Source organism: Odocoileus virginianus, chromosome 10 (genome assembly GCF_023699985.2).
Source record: "Odocoileus virginianus isolate 20LAN1187 ecotype Illinois chromosome 10, Ovbor_1.2, whole genome shotgun sequence".
Classification (NCBI taxonomy): domain Eukaryota; kingdom Metazoa; phylum Chordata; class Mammalia; order Artiodactyla; family Cervidae; genus Odocoileus; species Odocoileus virginianus.
The window spans coordinates 15,779,959-15,798,509 of NC_069683.1; the positions used below are offsets into that span (position 1 = coordinate 15,779,959).

Below are 18,551 nucleotides of genomic sequence, written 5' to 3' on the forward strand. Positions count from 1 at the left end.
TGTTGGGGCAAAATATTTATGTTGAAATCCTAATCCTTGAATGTGATGGTATTGAGGGTGGGGGTCTTTGGAAGGTGATTAGGTCATGAGGGTGGAGCCCTAACGAATGGTATCAGTGCCCTTACAAGAGATGCCAGAGAGTTCCCTGGCCCCTTCTGTCATGTAAAGATAGAGCAAGAAGACAGCTATCTATAAACCAGGAAGCAGTTCCTCACCAGACACAGAATCTGCCAGCACCTTGATCTGACTTCCCAGCCTTCAGAACTGAGTAAAATGTTTGTTGTTTAAGCCACTGAGTCTACAGTATTTTTGGTATAGCAGCCCAAACAAAGACACACTATTAAATTTCTTTTAACTCATCCTTTACCTACAAATGAGTTTAAAGACAATGGAATTGACTTATTCAAATCCACTTACCCATATATTCTATTCACTAAATTTTTCAATAATTTTTTCTGAAACCAAAAGAAATTTCCTCAACCAACAAAAATAAACAGAAAATTTTGAAGCTCAACACTCAATTGCAGTAGCAAAGGTAATCTCAGTTTTCTGAAGATGGAGTCACCCAGCTATTAATTTTTTCTTACTAAGCCTTATATTGTCAATTAGCTAAAGTGATAGGTACATAATGCTACTAAGGCTAACAGTATCACTAGTTCAGTTCAGTTCAGTCTCTCAGTCATGTCCAACTCTTTGTGACCCCATGAACTGCAGCACGCCAGGCCTCCCTGTCCATCACCAACTCCCGGAGTTTACCCAAACTCATGTCCATTGAGTCGGTGATGCCATCCAGCCATCTCATCCTCTGTCGTCCCCTTCTCCTCCTGCCCTCAATCTTTCCCAGCATCAGGGTCTTTTCCAATGAGTCAGCTCTTCGCATCAGGTGGCCAAAGTATTGGAGTTTCAATTTCAACATCAGTCCTTCCAATGAACACCCAGGACTGATCTCCTTTAGGATGGACTGGTTGGATCTCCCTGCATTCCAAGGGACTCTCAGGAGTCTTCTCCAACACCACAGTGCAAAAGCATCAATTCTTCTGTGCTCAGCTTTCTTTATAGTCCAACTCGCACATCCATACATGACTACTGGACTAGTAACAATAAGTTATCAAGCATTTATATACAAGGGCACTGCACCATCTGCTTTACATAGAGTAAGTATTCTCATTTACCCTTTACAACAATACTATGAAACAGGCACCAGTATTATCCCCATTTTGCAGATGAGGAAAGTGAGATTCACAGATGTCTACTACTTTACTCAATGCTACATTCTAGTAAGTACAAAGGAGGAGCTAGACTTCAAGTCTAGGTTTGAGTCTCTGAGATCTCACGTTTGACCCTTTATAGGAACCTTAACATTGCACAGAAAGGAAGAACAAGGGAAAAAAAAACACGAAGCAGGAGACAATGGAGGCTGGTGTGAGGTTGGAGGAAACAGCTCAGAGTACAGAGGCTGAATTTCTAATTCCAGGAAACCATCCTCTCTGGTTTTTCCTCCAAATAAGACTAGGGCATGCTTTTAGGTTCCATCCTCCAGCTGCACCTGCCATCTCTTACATGGCCAGAGGACGAGTTCTTTAAGGTTGCCCCTGGGCTTCCTGGATGGCTCAGCAGGTAAAGAATCTGCCTGCAATGTAAGAGACACAGGAGATGCATTTTCCACCCCTGGGTCGGGAAGATTCCCTGGAGAAGGAAATGGCAACTCACTCCAGCATGCTCGCCCGAAAAATCCCATGGACAGAGGAGTCTGGCAGGCCACAGTACATGGGGTCACAAAGAGGCGGACGTGACTGAGCACACAGCTCACTGCCAACTCCAATCTGGAGACTTTGCTCCAGTTAGGCCTACAGATTTCCTTTTAGAACTTTTATGACTAAGTTCATCTGTTTCTCTGCTTTATACTACTTGCCCTGCTCTAAAAAAAAAAAAACAAAACAAAACACACAAAAATACCTAGCACTACTTTCATTTTCACTCTGGTCAAAGTGCCAAGTTTATCACTCTGGCATTCTCAAACAGGTTTAGTGACTCTCTGGAGGTTCAGCTTGGTAAGTGTAATAAACTCCCTGGTGACATTCAGGAAAATGATAGACCTGATCACCTTTGTTAGCCTTCTTCTTCTCATTACTTGCTACAGAGATCTTCAAACAACTTGAAACTCTACTTTCACAGGACTCTTTGTTCTTGGAAGGAATACAAAAGTATCACATGACAATGGCAGGCAAGAGAGACTTACCTACTAAATTGGCTAAACTCACCCGATAGAGACCTAGTGAAATCACAGTAATTTACTTGCATGGGACTATAACTGGAGAGAATGAGGGAAGGGAATACCCAGCTCTTGATCAGGAGATGAAGAAGATAAGTTAGGGGATGGGCCAGGTAATGGGTAGTCTTAAAAACCCACTAGACTAAGGAATCTATGGTCTGGAGTATTTTTAGGGACTGCAAAGTCCGACTGTATTTCAGGGATTTTCCAAGCTTTTAAGTTTAGAAGAACTGATATCTGATCCATGTGCCAATTACTGAGGGCAAAAAGCAAAAAAGGAGGACCCACAGTCCCTGCCTCTCAGATTCTAAAATCTAAGGGCGGGGGCGGGGTGGAAGGGGGTGGTCAGGAATTAATCATACTCTCGTGCAGAGACTTAAGCATGACAAGTATAAAAATATACCACCAACTCAACACACATTATTATATATTACTGAAAATAACTGGTTAAGAAGAGGAAGATGTTAAACAAACATCAACATCAGAAAGCAGACTGCCTCCCTGATGACACCAAGACTCCCTAAAACCAAGCTCCCTTCTTGAGTTTATGATTAATCTCCTTATTCAAAACTTTATTCCTTTTCTGGTCCCTTCTACCTCAATCCTGTGCTAACTGAACACCAATCAACCAGAATCAGAAGTCTACAATTGCTATTGTTAACATCATTAATATACTGAAACTGCTGTTGTCAGTGTCATTAACGTACAAATTCAAGTTGCTTCTCCAGGGCAAGGAGAGCTCACAGACCCCTGTGCCACGGACCACGTGGCCTGAGAACAGTAAACCAGACACCCTGACTCCCAAAACTATGATTAGGAAATGTCACTAGGTAATGATTAATCCCAGCCTCTTTTAAAAAACAAAACACAGAAAAACTCTAAACACAAAGTCAGAGTGGATCTGAGACTTGTCTCCCACACCCGTCTGCTGCTTGCTTGCTGAGCTGCTTCAGTCGCCTCCGATTCTTTGTGACCCCATGGGCTGTAGCCTGCCGGACTCCTCTGTCCATGGGATACTCCAGGCAAGAATACTGAAGTGGGTTGCTATGCCCTCCTCCAGGGGATCTTCCCGACCCAGGGATCGAACCCACGTCTCTTATGTCTCCTGCACTGGCAAGCAGGTTCCTTACCCCCAGCGCCACCTGGAAAGCCCCAGATAAACCTTCATTGTGCTGCAAACACCAGCTGTCAGTTTGGCTTTCAGGGCCACAGGCACAGGAGCCCTGGCTTGGTTACCCTCATACTCAGTTGAACAAATTACCTGTTTTTAATTACAACTTAACCCTAATTATTCAAGTATCATCTCTGCTGCTTTGTTTTCCAAATGATTTCAGTTTTTGCTTTCCAAAGATTCCCTGAATTTGGAGAGATAAAGGACGAAGTATTTTAAGATTCAGGCCACCACATGTAAGTAATGTTACAAATAACAACTTGTTCATTTCTTCTACTTAAGTATTTAAAAAAGACAAATTTCCCAACAAGTAAACTGGATAATACTTCACTTTATGATCTTCTCTGCTAGATAGTAGTGTTCAGGTTCAAATTTCATTTCTAAATTTTTTAAACACTGCCCTTAATTTATCAAAATCTTTCCTCTGAGGCCAAATCTTTTCAATATAAATATTACTCATGAAATGACAAGGTCACAACACTTGGCTTTTACTATGGATTATTATATAGATGACTTAGATCATTTAAGTTACCAGCCACTGTCATCAATTTTAGATAGTTAAAGAAATTATTACCATAAGTCTTTAATTACAAACTATAAAACTTATTCATCTTCATATATGATTTTCTAAGACACTGGAGTCTTATTCCACTATTTCAAAAGTCAACAGGTTTTCCAAACCAGACAACCAAGAACTCAGGCAGTGAAATTATAATCTTGATTATAACAACGTTGAGCACTTCACTTGCTTTTTCAATGATGAAAAAACAGTAAGTTTTTAAAATATCTATTATGTTAATAGATGCTTATTCATTCCTACTTGAGATGTTTTTTGTTGCAGTTCCAAAAGGTTAATTTATGTTTTTCCTACTAAGTTGTTGAAATGTTTCTGAGTGAATAAAGTTAAGAATACGGAGTAAATTATTTATATACCTTATTTGAGCCTAGCCTGAAATCAACCCCTAACCAGACCAAAATGTTCTGTGAATTATATATAAAACCAATGATAATTTTAAAAATCAATTATAAAACAGCAGAATGAATAATTGGAGAATGGCATATCACTTGGTTTTTTAAAAAAAGCTAATAGAAACAAAAAAAGGAAAGAAAATCAACAAAAAAGGCAGAAATGGAAAAAAGCAAAACTTTTCTGTGGAATTTTCCCAACTTCTCTAATCTGACCTTTCCCTTACATCTTCAGAATTCTTGCCTACAGGGAATCGTAAACCAGACACCCTAACTCCCAAAACTATGATTAGGTTTGTTTAGCCCATTCTCTGTGGGAATACTCTTTCCTGCAAACCTCCTTCTGCAGAAGGCATTTCTGACTTCTACATGAAGAGTTACCATCTTGAAGAAACAATAATTCTTGCTAGTCATTAGGACTCCAGGACAGTTTAGCCAAGAATTTAAAAAAAAAAAAAAAAAAGACTTTGTAAATTATATGAAATAGGCCGAATCCAAGGTTCCAAAGAGCAGAAAGACTTGGGAAATTCTTGTCCTTCTTCCACCCTCGCCCCCCCAAAAGACAACAGAATGCTTTTCATCCTGAGCACTTGGCCTGTATCCAAGCCAAAGACTTTCTGTTTCAAAAACTCTCAGAAGAGGTAGCCTGTGACTGAGGAAGCAACCAGCTTCCTGGAAGCAACCAGACAAGTAAGTCCCTGGACCCAGAATGGCTTAAATGGCACAAGCTCCATCGAGTTGAGGCCAGATTTCTCCCGCACCCAAGTGGCACTTTAGATTCGCTGAGTTAAGCCAGCAGTGTGTTTAGTATTTAAAAACTCTACTACAAGTCTAAGCAAACCAGGCGATGGCATGGGAGAAAGCGGGTACGCAAGACGCAGGAGCCTCAGAAAACGAGGGAGGGAAGCTGGGGACGCGAAGGCCAAGCGCCGGGCCCGGAACTGGTCAGCGCGAACCAGGCCAGGCCCAGAGCCGCGCGAGCCGCAGCAGGAGTCAGGGGGTGGGCGGCGCGGGATTCTACTCACCTGCCCATTCACCGAGCCTCGGTCCGACCATCGACTCGTTACCCAAACCCCAGACCCGAACGGCCGTGAAGAGCAAGCACGAGATACGCAGGGCCAGGTAGGCCACGGTGCCCGCGCCCACCCAGTACAGGAAACCGGTGGCAGGCAAAACGCTCTCCATGGCTTTCAACCAGGCCTCACTACCTTCGTGAATGAAAAAAATCGAATGAATGAATCCAGGAAGAGGCGCCGGCGGTGACGGTGAGGACGACCGTAATAGGCGCTGCGCACCACCCCCCACCCCCCACGCCGCTTTGAGCCTAAGCCCCGCCCACAGAACCACATCCGTGCCGCCATTGGTGACCTATCGTTCGCTCTACGAGCAGCGCGTCAGTCATTGGCTGACTCTAGCTCCACTGCCCCGCCCACGACCTCCCCTTCTCCCACTCGACTGCGTATCCTTTCTAAGGCTGCTGATCGCTCACTTGCCAATCAAACTTCAGCCTCACCCAACGCGTCACCACGCCCCCAGGATTCTTCCGTGGGGGGTGGGGAGGACTTCTCACCCCACCAAATCGCCCACGTCTCTCATTGGCTGGAGGAGTCCTCGCGACTACGGGAGGTTGTGCTCCGATTGGCCAATCAGACCCAGTCTGGTTTGAGCTCGGGTTTGAGGACCGAATGGAACGAGAGACGCCGCTCGTGAATGACAAGATTGTAGTAGTAAGTTGACGCGGAGCCGTTGTTTTATTTTCACATCTTTATTAAACAACTCGGTATCATTGTCAAATGTGCTGTCGTTGTTCCCGGAAGCTTTTCCGAACAAACGCTTGCCTCTCCCGTTTCCGTGCGGCCGCACAGCACAGCTTCGCTGCGGTTACACATCCGAATGTGAAGGGCCTTCTAAATGCCAGGCCTCGGTCCCGCGCCCAGCATTAAATCACAAAGTTCCCAGAGTCCTGGATGAAGTTCAAGGCAAATAAACGTCATGGAGTCGAATGATTATAATACACAATGGCATGAGAACTATAAAATGAATGAAAATATTATGGGAACATGGATTGATGAACAACTAGATGGGGGGGGAAGTTCAAGGCAAATAAACGTCATGGAGTCCAATGATTATAATACACAATGGCATGAAAACTATAAAATGAATGAAAATATTATGGGAACATGGATTGATGAACAACTAGATTGGGGGGGGGAAGGGCTCCGTGTTTTAACAGGATTTAAAGGACTGTTGAGGTTTTTCTTTTACTTTCTTTTTCTATTTCCGGAGTTTTTTGGTGGGGGGGGGGGGGGCGGGTGGGGAAGACAGATGGGAGGGGGAGTGGGGAGGGCGTAAAAAAAAGTGTGCAGTCCAAGGAGGGGTACGAAAACCACCTCGGTGAAGTTACGGAGTAGAACCACAAAGTTTAAGAAATTGTGTGATGCTGTCCAGTGATTCACACGCATTTTTGTTTCCTTTTCTGGCAGGGATTTGAAAAATCATATAAGATACCCGAAGTTTTTTCTGATCCAGTGCGTGCTAAGTCCCTTCAGTCGCGTCTGACTCTTTCGGACCCTATATATTGTAGCCCTCCAGACTCCTCTGTCCATGGGATTCTCCAGGCAAGAATACTGGAGTGGGTTGCCATGCCCTCCTTCAAATCTTCCTGACCAAGGGATTGAATCCACGTCTGTTATATCTCTTAACCAGTAGGGGCTGCTGATTGAAGACTTGAGAGTTTCTTAAAAAGCAGGGACTTAAGTGTAATAATTCTAAATGTCAACAGTTCAACATCCTGAAGCTAAAGTCATAATTTTGTAATATTTAGGAAACTTATCGCTCCCTACAAAACCTCCTCCATCCTCCTCTTGTATGATTAATTAGATATAATCTTGTACTGGATTATATATTATTTCTCCACTCCCTCTTACAGGATTAATTACTGTTCTTCATAAACTGTCAATTGCCCAACAGAGTGTGAGTTAAGCTGGCATCATATTTTATTTTAAATGAATCTAATAACTTTGGTTGGAGATGCCTGTCCAATTCAACTGAAGTCTCACCACTCTCTCTTTCTACCTCACCTTTCTCCTATTTCTCTCTTGTCAAAACCTTTACCTACAGAATAGCCCCAGATTTATATATCACAATCATCATTGCTCAGTAACAAAGGGCCTTCCACATATTCAATTCCATCCTTCTTAGAAATAGTGTAGAAGGAGGGGAAGAGAGTTATATAAGCTAAAAATACATATCTTGCTGCATTTATATATATGTATATATTTTATGCATATATAACTCACAGTACAATTTATGATTATTGGGAATACTATACTACGAATCTATAGAACATAGAACAGTACCTGGAACTTAGAGATACTCAATTATCTAACAGATAAGTAGAGGTAAAGATTCATTCATTCAACACTATTCTGGGAATTCCCCGGCAGTCTAGTGTTCAGGATTGACCGGTTTGATCTCTTTGCAGTCCAAGGGACTCTCAAGAGTTTTCTCTAGCACCACAGTTCAAAAGCATCAATTCTTCAGCGCTCAGCATTCTTTGCAGTCCAACTCTCACATCCGTACATGACTACTGGAAAAACCATAGCTTTGACTATATGGACCTTTATAGGCAAAGTGATATCTCTGCTTTTTAATATGATGACTAGGTTTGTCATAACTTACACAGATATACCCAACTGAATGCAGAGTTCTAGAAAATTGCAAGAAGAGATAAGTAGGTCTTCTTAAATGAACAATGCAAAGAAATAAAGGAAAACAGTAGAATGGGAAAGACTAGAGATCTCTTGGAGCTTCTCTGGTGACTCAGCGGTGAAGAATCTGCCTGCAATGCAGGAGCCAAGGGAGACTCAGGTTTGACCCCTGGGTTGGGAAGATCCCTTGGAGGAGGAAATGGCAACCCACTCCAGTATTCTTGCCTGGAGAATCCCATGGACAGAGAAACCTGGTAGGCTATAGTCCATGGGGTTGCAAATAGTTGGACACAACTGAATCGACTTAGCACATGTGCACGCAGAGATCTCTTCAAGAAAATTGGAGATATCAAGGATTTCATGCAAGGGTGGACACAATAAAGGACAGAAACAAAAAGGCCTAACAGAAGCAGAAGAAATTAAGATGAGGTGGCAGGAATACACAAAAGAACTGTAAAAAAGGTCTTAATGACCCAAAAAACCATGATTGTGTGGTCACTCACCTAGAGCCAGACATCTTGTGGTATAAACTCAAGTGGGCCTTAGGAAGCATTACTAAGAACAAAGCAGGTGGAGGTGATAGAATTCCAGTAGTACTGTATAAAATCCTAAAAGATGATGCTATTAAAGTGCTGCACTCAATGTGTCAGCAAATTTGGAAAACTCAGCAGTGGCCACAGGACTGGAAAAAGTCTTCATTCCAATCCAAAAGAAGAGCAATGCCAAAGAAAGTTCAAACTCCCATACAGTTGCACTCATTTCACATGCCAGTAAGGTTATGCTCCAAATCCTTCAATCTTGGCTTCAGCAGTACTTGAATTGAGAAATTCCATATAAACAAGCTGGGTTTAGAAAAGGCAGAGGAACCAGAGATCAAATTGCCAACATTCTTTAGATCATAGAGAAAGCAAGGGAATTCCAGAAAAAAACATCTACTTCTGCTTCATTGACCACACTAAAGCCTTTGACTGTGTGGATCACAACAAACAGTGGAAAATTCTTAAAGAGATGGGAATACCAGATCACCGTACCTGTCACCTAAGAAACTTGTATGCAGGACAAGAAGCAACAGTTAGAACCGGACATGGGACAATATACTGGTTCAAAATTGGGAAAGGAGTATGTCAAAGCTGTATACTGTCACCCAGCTAATTTAACTAAAGCAAAGTATATATATATTCAGAGTACATCATTTGAAATGCCAGGCTGGATAAATCACAAGCTGGAAGACTGCCGGGAGAAATATCAGTAACCTCAGATATGCAGATAACACCACTCTTACGGCAGAAAGCGAAGAGGAACTAAAGACTCCTGGTGAGGGTCAAAGAAGAGAGTGAAAAAGCTGGCTTAAAACTCAACATTTAAAAACTAAGATCACGGCATTCAGTCCCATCACTTCATGGAAACTTGAAGGGGAAAGAGTGGAAGCAGTGACAGATTTTATTTTCTTGGGCTCCAAAATCACTGCGGACAGTGACTGCAGCCATGAATTTAAAAGACGCTTGTTCCCTTGCTCTTGCTGCTCTCTAAATGATGCAATGCCCTTGGGCTCAGCTCCCAGCTTTCTTTACTTTTCTACATTTAATCTAGTCCCTTCCTTTTTTAGGGAGGAAGAGGGTTATTTGTTTTTGTTTGTTTGATCTTGGATAAGCCTCACAGCTTGGGGCACAACCTGAACCTGGGCCACAGTGGTGAAAGCACTGAATACTAACCACTAAGCCACCAGGGAACGTCCATGGTCCCTTGTTTATAAATATCAGCTGTAAGCAGATAACTTCCAAATGTCTCTGGACATTTATTAATATAAGTATATATATATATATCTTGGCTGCCCTGATGGCTCAGATGGTAAAGAATCTGCCTACAATACAGGAAACCTGGGTTTGATCCCTGGGTTGGGAAGATTCCCTGGAGAACTGCCTGGAGAATTCCATGGAAGGCTACAGTCCATGGGGTCGCAGAGTCGGACACAACTGAGCGACTAACACTTTCACCTGCATATATATAAATACACACATACATATAATCTCCACCAGCATATTCAACATCTCCACCCAGATGTACAATAAAAATAGACAATTCAAACTTACCATGTTCAAAACAGAATTCTACCCCCACCATACACAAACACCTTCCTTCCCTTGTTAAAGGCACCACTATACACCCTCTTTCAAAAGCCCCAAATCTAGGGGTCAACCTTGATTTATTTTCCCTTTCCATTGCATTCCCATATCCAGTTCTTCAGCAAGTCTTTTTCATTCTACCTCCAAAATATAACTTGACAGACTACTTCCCCCACTTCTGCTACTACTGACCTAATCCAAATGACATACATTCCTTAGCTGGAATATGGCAATATTCTCCTAACTTGTCTCCCTGAAGCCTGTCTTGGGGTTTGTTCTCCATGAAGCAACTAGCATTTCTTTTAAGTAAATTAGATATCATTCTTTTGCTTACATCCCTTCACAAACCTTATATCACATTAAGAGCAAAACCCTCCAATATTAGTTCATCCTCCCCAGCAGTATCAACCAGGCTCTCCTATGTTCATTTGAGTCCAGCCATACCTTTTGCAGTTTCTCAAATAAATCAAGTTCATTCCAGTCTCAAAGCAGTTCTACTTCCTATTCCCTCCCCCTGGAACCTTTTACCTCCTGTTTCCCAAAACTCAGCCCTTTACATTATTTAGACTTTTGCTCACCATATAGAGTTGGTTTTCACTGCTTGTCCTACATAAATAAACCACATAGCCTTGTATCCTTTGTCCTGTCACTATTTATCCCATAACCCTAATTTTTTAACCTTATAATACTTAATGTTTTCAGATTCTTTGATTATTTGATTTTTGTCCATCTTTCCAGTAGAATGTAAGTTCATGAGGAAGTGATCTTTTCTTGTTCAACATCATATTTTCACTTCAGATGTGCATCTAAGAGTACCTGATACTTAGTAGAGGTATTCAATAAATACCTGCTGAATGAATGAATGATGAAGGAAGGAAAATAGGCTAGCAGGAGAAACAGACACTAAGCATACTTTCAACTGATTATATGGTAAAAATTGTAAGTACAAATTTGGCAAAGAGTGGAGTGGAGTAGAGAAGAGGAAAGAGCAACAAATACCTGTTAATGGTTTTGCTGTGGTTTTGAAGAACACACATACATCCCTCTAGCACCTCCCATAGCACCTGACATAAAACTAAACAGGCAGTTAAAATAATTTTAGTTTTGAAATTTTGGATTTTTTTAATAAATAAGGACAGGTACGATAGAGACATACTTTCCATTGCTGTCAGAAATCATATTAAGTATGTTATTTTAACTCGAGGAATATAAAAAATAGAAACCACCTCATTTTGGTATCCATTCTTTCTCTGTAAAATCTGGGCATGACCCACGCAGTTAACAGGAACAATTTTTATTAACAATGCACACATTTATTCTGATCACTTCAACTTCCTTTAAGGAATATTAATTATTCTATTGACTAAGAGTAAAAACTAGAGACTTCACAGAGCGAAGTGGTACACACCAGAGTTAACCCCTTTCTAGTTCAGACGACTATACCCTTTTGGGACTGAACAACAATTATTTGCCCCTGGATAAACTTTGTGAACCACTAAAAACACTAATATATACAGGAACCTGTGGTGGTCTACTCCTGTTCAGCAGTATTCTGTGCTCAAATTTAATGTAGACCACAGTTCCCCGAGATTGGTAGAGCCATACCTCCAAGCATATGAAATCATTAAAAGCTCTCCAAAGAGGAAGCAATACTATAAAACTTTGGGCTCCAGTGTCTGGGATATTCGGGACAAGATCCCACTTCTACCTCTTACTAGCTGAGTGATCTTGGGTGGATTAAACTACTAAGCATTCGAATTCTACGTCTGTAAAATGGGGAAATACTGCTTAAGCAGCAAATGGTGCACAGATACTAAGTGTTAGGTGAGGCTGGCACTACTCTTATCCTTATTTTAAAGATGAGGAAAGGGAGGCTTAAAACATTTAAGTAACTTCCCTAATGGGCATATAGAAACTAAGTGTAGAACTGAAATTTCAATTTAAAACCTGTAGCTGAGAAAACCATAATCCAAAAGGATACATGCACCCCAGTGTTCATTGCTGGAGGAGGAAATACCAACCCACTCCAATATTCTTGCCTGAAAAATCCCATGGATAAGAGGAGCCTGGCAGGCTACAGTCCATGGAGTCACAAAGAGTTAGACACAACTGAGCATGCACACACCCAATAGTCATTGTAGCATTATTTACAATAGCAAAGACATGAAAGCAACCTAAATGTCTATCATCAGAGGAATGCGTGAAGAATATGTGGTACAAGCATACAATGGAATATTACTCAGCCATAAAAAAGAATGAAATAATGCCATTTGCAGTGATATGGATGGACCTAGACCCTAGACATTATCATACTAAGTGAAGCCAGAGAAAGACAAATATCATATCACTCATATGTGGACATGTGTTAGTCACTCAGTTGTGTCTGACTCTTTGTGACCCCATGGACTCCAGCTGACCAGGCTCTTCTGTTCATGGGATTCTCCCATCCAAGTACTAACCAGGCCCGACCCTGCTTAGCTTCCAAGATCAGACGAGATCGGGCGCGTTCAGGGTGGTATGGCCGTAGACTGTTCATGGGATTCTCTAGGCAAGAATATTGGAGTGGGTTGCCATTTCCTTCTCCCTTCATATGTGGAATCTAATTTTAAAAATAAAGTTACAAATGAACTTATTTACAAAGCAGAAACAGAATTACAGATATGGAGAACAAATTTGTGGTTACCACAGGAGAAACGTGGGGGGCGGTGAAGGGAATAAATCACGAACTTGGGATGAACACACACTACTATGTATAAGATAGATAACCAACAAGGACCTACTGTACTGCACAGGAAACTCTACTTAATATTCTGTAATAACTGATAGGAGAAAAGAATCTAAAAAAGAATTAATATATCTATTAATATATGTGCAACTGAATCACTTTGCTGTACATCTGAAACTAACACAACATTGTAAATCAATTATACTCCAATTAAAGCATTTAAAATAAGTTTAATGAAGAACAGTCTTTAGAAATATTTGGTTGTTACACAGATAACATAGTCAGACACAACCACATTGGATTTCAGTCTCATTTATTTAAAATATTTAGAGCTCAGAATAATCTTTAACATGGAAAAAATATGAATCAACCAAATTGTATCTCTTAATATACCAATAGTCAACATTTCATTTTAAATTCATATTCAATATTTCTGTAAACAGAGTTTCAGGTCAGATTTTCATGGTGAAATCAGGACTAGTTCAACATAATGAAATAAAGTTCTATAATTACAGAATTACATAGAAGCTAGGAATTTTTAAGAATACAACAGAGCTGAAGCCTTCATTTGTCTGTACAATAAAACTTACATACTTGTCACAGTTCTGTCTTCTACCTCATCTTCATTTAAATGTAATTCCAAATATTGCACTTAATTTCTCCTTTAAGTTCAGTTGAGAAGGTGTTCAGTTCTAGGTTAAAAAAGAAATAGTGCCATGATAAAAAAGAAAAGCCTTTGACGTTAGAAACTAGGAGGTTTCCAAAAAAGTAAAACTTTACTGAAACATAATATTACCATAAGATATAAGCATTAACATGTACATGCTTCAGTACTGCATTATCACATTCAAAGTGACTTCACATTATCCATTCAAACATCACACTAGCACTCTCATGTTTCAGCATGAGTTTCCACTACTTATTCAGCTCTCAAGAAGTTCAACCCTTTGAGATGAACTTCTTGCCTAAGAACTTTTCTGGTGCAGCAGGTCTGTTTCTAGAACCACGGGGTCTTCTCTAAACACCCAGGGCTCTTTTCTACTCTATCACCTACTTTATAAGAGAACATACATTTCATGAGACCTTCTGTAAACAAACAAAACAAACTAAACCAGTCATTTTGAAACAAGTGATTGAAAAATATAGTTTTGATATGTTTTTTTAGTTTCAAAAGCTCACAGAAGTATATAAGAAAGTGACAAAGTGAAATTGCTCAGTCGTGTCCAACTCTTTGCGACCCCATGGACAGTAGCCTGCACAGGGTCCTCCATCCATGGGATTTTCTAGGCAAGAGTACTGGAGTAGGTTGCCATTTCCTTCTCTAGGGAATCTTCCTGACCCAGGGATCGAACCCAGGTCTCCTGCATTAATAGACAGACGCTTTACTGTCTGAACCACCAGGGAAATCCACATATAAGAAAGTATCCCACCTCATTTCCTATTCCCACTAATTGCAGCTGGCAATTGGGAGTACAGCTTCTATTTGTTTTTCTAAGTATTAAGCTATATGATATACACAACATACATACTTTTTTTAAGTTAAAAAAAATTGTGTGCTCGCTTTGGCAGCACATATACTAAAATTGGAACAATACAGAGAAGATTAGCATGGCCCCTGCATAAGGATGACACGCAAATTCGTGAAGCGTTCCATATTTCTATATTATTCAGCCATTAAAAAGAATACATTTGAATCAGTTCTAATGAGGTGGATGAAACTGGAGCCCGTTATACACAGTGAAGTAAGCCAGAAAGAAAAACACCAATACAGTATACTAACACATATATATGGAATTTAGAAAGATGGTAACAATAACCCTATATGCAAGACAGAAAAAGAGTCACAGATGTAGAGAACAGACTTTGGGACTCTGTGGGAGAAGGCGAGGGTGGGATGATCCGAGAGAATAGCATTGAAACATGTATGTTATCAATTATGAAACAGATCGCCAGTCCCGATTTGATGCATGAGACAAGTGCTCAGGGCTGGCGCACTAGGATGACCCAGAGGGATGGGATGGGGAGAGAGGTGGGAGGGGGGTTCAGGATGGGGAACACATGTAAATCCATGGCTGATTCATATCAGTGTATGGCAAAAACCACTATAATATTGTAAAGTAATTAGCCTCCAACTAATATAAATAAATGGAAAAAATTAAAAATTTTTTAAAATTTTTTAAATTATGAGGAGGTAGCTAAGATTGTGGAGTAGGAAGACCCTGAACTCACCTCTTACCAAGGACCCACGAGAATTGCAACTACTTACAGAGCAGCTATCTATTTGAATGACCTAACTACTATCAGAAAAGATTTTTTTTTACAACTAAAGACATCAAGAAGGACTCACAATGAGACAGGTAAGAGGAATGGAGATGCAATACAGTCAGGACCCACACACCTGGGTGGGCAACTCACCAGAAATATCACAATCATAGAGGGCCTCTCCCAGAAGCACGAGGGCCCTCACCCCACTCTGGGCTCCCTAGCCCAAAAGTTGAGCTAGGAAATGCAGGAAAATGAGCCTCCAGAATATCTGGCTTTGAAAAACAGCAGGGCTTTATGTTGGGGAGGAGGTCGAGAGCTATAGGAAAGAGAGACTCTGCTCTTCAGAGGGTGGGAAGGGACTTCCCTGGTGGTCCAGCGGCTCCCAATGCAGGGGGCCAAGTTCAATCCCTGGTCAGAGAACTAGACCCCACGTGCCTCAGCTGGAGTTCGCATGCCACAGCTAAAGATCCCACAGACTGTAATGAAGATCAAAGTTCCCACATGCCTCAACTAAGACCCAGTTCAGCCAAATAAATAAATAATTTTTTTAAAGTATGTACTAACTGTGGAAGGATCTTCATTGAGGGCACTTCTCTCCAACCTGTTTATCTATATACATGCACATGTCTAAAATAATGTTCGTTGAATATTAATACTTGTTACTTCTGAGTGGTAAGATCTGGAGTCATTTTCTGCTTTTTTATGTTTGTTTGTTTTTTTTTTTTTTTTGTAATGAGCATGTACCATTAAAAAGCAAACAGCGAGGTGATTAATTACTCCTAAAAAAAAAAAAAAAACCAGAATGTGCACAAAAATCTCACAAACCCCAGCACAGAACAGTAGTTTGAAAAGAGCCTGGGTCAGACCCATTGGCTGATCTTGGAGGGCCTCTGGGAGAGGCAGGAGGTAACTGGAACACCCCCTGGGAAAAGAGACATTGGTGACAGTCATTTTGGGGAGCTCGTTCTTCCACAATAACACTGGTGTGGCAAGTGCCATTTTGTAATCCTCCAGCCAGACCATTAGCACCATTAGCAGCAGGCACCTGGCCCCACCCTCAGCAGCAGAAGCTGCCCAGGAACTCTGAGCCACACAGACAGCCTCAAGAGTAGGCTACCCCAGGCTCCAGAAAGCCCATATCCATTGCAGAAAGCATGACCTTGCAGCCAATCAGGTTGAGGGTCAGCCCCACCTACCAGAGAGCCCGCAGTAGTCAACCCCACCACAACAGGAGGGTGTGCCCAGCTCACTGGGAGCTACAAGAGCTCCCTGGTGGTTCAGATGGTAACGAATCTGCCTGCAATACAGGAGACCCGAGTTCAATCCTTGGGAGGTTCCCCTGGAGAAGGAAATAGCAACCCACTCCAGTATTCTTGCCTGGAGAATTCCATGGGCAGAGGAGCTTGGTGGGCTACAGTCCATGGAGTCACAAAGAGCCAGACACAACTGAGTGACTTGCACTTTTCACTGAGGCATACAGTTCTAATGACCAGAGGAACACACTGCTGAGTCCCATGGAGCTATAGGCCAAAGAATTATACCGGACTACTTTCTCATACCCTATAAACTCAAAATGGATTAAAGACTTAAATGTTCAGGTCTGAGAGTGAGAAAGGAGGGAAGGGGGCAGTGCACAACCATTAGCCATTAAGGATACAAGAGAAACTGGTTAAAACTTACTAGACCTGACACAGCAGGAAATTCAACTTCCAGTAGACCTTGAACCTCCTTATACACTCATGTTATACATGTTGTTGCCTTCTGTTGTTGTTGTTTAGTCACTGAATCGTGTCCAGCTCTTTTGTGACCCCCATGTGCTGTAGCCCCCCAGCTTCCTCTGTCCATGGGATTTCCCAGGCCAGAATACTGGAGTGGATTGCCATTCCCTCCTCCAGGGGGTCTTCCTGACCCAGGGATCAAACTGTCTCCTACACTGGCGGCAGATTCTTTCCCACGGAGCCACTAGGGAAGTCCCTGTAATCTGCGTGTGCACTCACAGCGTGAGCGAAATGGCACGCCCACAGGCACCATGCCAGTGCATAAAAGGCAGCCCACAAAAGGTCAAAAAGTGGGCGGTGGAAATCCCCTCCCCGTCTCCAGAATAGTTAGAGTATCCCTCCCACTTGATAGTGTATGAAACTACCCCGCCCATAAAAACTAACCACCCTTGTGGCCCAGTGATAAAGAATTTGCCTGCCAATGCGGAAGACAAGGGTTCAGTCCCTGATCCAGCAAGATCCCACATGACATGGAGCAACTCAGCCCCTGCACCACAACTACTGAGCCAACGCTCCTGAGCCCAGGAGTCACAGCTATGGAGCCCACGTGCTGCAACTGCTGAAGCCACGGGCCCTAGAGCCCGTGCTCCACAAGAGAAGCCCCCACAATGAGAACCCCACACACTGCAACTAGAGAGTATCTCCCGCTTGCTGCAACTGGAAAAGCCTGTGCAGTGATGAAGACTCAGCACAGCCACAAATACTATGTAAAATTATAAAGAAACAGAACTAAGCTAACCACCCTTTGTATCAGGGTCTTCTCAGATGGCCCACATTCTGCCTGTGGAATCTGTCCCTCTCTAAATAAACCTGCTTGCCCTATACTGTGGCCAGTTCTTGGATTCTTTCTTGTGCAAAGCCAAGGACTTTCACTTGGCTGCTGGAGACTGGGACACATGATCATCCTCTTGCACCCCACTGTCCTGCAACACACCCACTACTAGTAGATGTGTAAACCTAGCAGGCCTCTCAGGTTTCTCAGTTGTTATCTCTATCTTCTCTGAAAGATGGGGCTTTATTTGCCATCCCATTTTACATGTGAGCTAACCAAATACGAGAGCTGTCCAAGGTCACGAAACTTCGGGCTTGTTCTTTTCCTCATACAATTGAAAGAGAAGATTCTGGTTTTGAAATATTTTGCAATATATATGATAATGAGTTGTTCTCTGACCTGGGTGATGCAAGATAATTGTGAAACAGAGAAGACCTCAGCCCAGCCCATGGCCTGGAGCCAAATCGAGTCAACCCATGGATGTGGGAAAGCGGAAGCTGCTCAGTCATGTCTGACTCTTTGCAACCCCATGGACTGTAGCCCACCAGGCTCCTCTGTCCATGGTATTTCCCAGGCAAGAATACAGGAGTGGGTTGCCATCTTCTCCAGGGGAATTTCCAGACCTAGGGACCGAACTCGGGTCTTCTCCATTGCAGGTTGCTTCTTTACTGCTGAGCCACCAGCAGGTTCACGGATGTGGGACTGAGGAATAAATGCAGTTTATCGTATAACAAGGAGGTTTTATGGTTGAACAGCCAACAGGTGCCTA

General features: G+C 42.1%; 1 protein-coding gene, 2 long non-coding RNA genes, 1 other non-coding gene and 1 pseudogene across 7 annotated transcripts in view; 2 read left to right on the forward strand and 3 right to left on the reverse strand.

Annotated features, from left to right (window-relative positions):
• The window catches only part of HSD17B12 (hydroxysteroid 17-beta dehydrogenase 12), a 173,215-nt gene extending 167,489 nt beyond the window's left edge, over positions 1-5,726 (reverse strand). For all 3 annotated transcript variants that reach the window (XM_070473144.1, XM_070473145.1, XM_070473143.1), the window contains exon 1: positions 5,435-5,726. In XM_070473144.1, the coding sequence (XP_070329245.1) occupies positions 5,435-5,594 (160 nt within the window). In that variant the 5' untranslated portion in view covers positions 5,595-5,726. The remainder of the gene's footprint in view (positions 1-5,434) is intronic.
• A 339-nt stretch (positions 5,727-6,065) lies between these two features.
• Positions 6,066-10,876, forward strand: LOC139037093 (uncharacterized). Its single transcript, XR_011489892.1, has 2 exons — positions 6,066-6,136; positions 6,893-10,876. It is a non-coding gene; the product is annotated as an uncharacterized lncRNA (long non-coding RNA).
• Positions 10,877-12,645: 1,769 nt separating this feature from the next.
• Positions 12,646-12,771, reverse strand: LOC139037237 (5S ribosomal RNA; annotated as a pseudogene).
• Positions 12,772-13,263: 492 nt separating this feature from the next.
• LOC110130833 (uncharacterized) overlaps positions 13,264-18,551 on the reverse strand; it is a 121,289-nt gene continuing 116,001 nt past the window's right edge. For both annotated transcript variants that reach the window (XR_011489890.1, XR_002311991.2), the window contains exon 5: positions 13,264-13,659. This is a non-coding gene — a long non-coding RNA (uncharacterized lncRNA). The remainder of the gene's footprint in view (positions 13,660-18,551) is intronic.
• LOC139037289 (U6 spliceosomal RNA) lies at positions 14,521-14,627 on the forward strand. Its single transcript, XR_011490110.1, has one exon. It is a non-coding gene; the product is annotated as a U6 spliceosomal RNA (small nuclear RNA).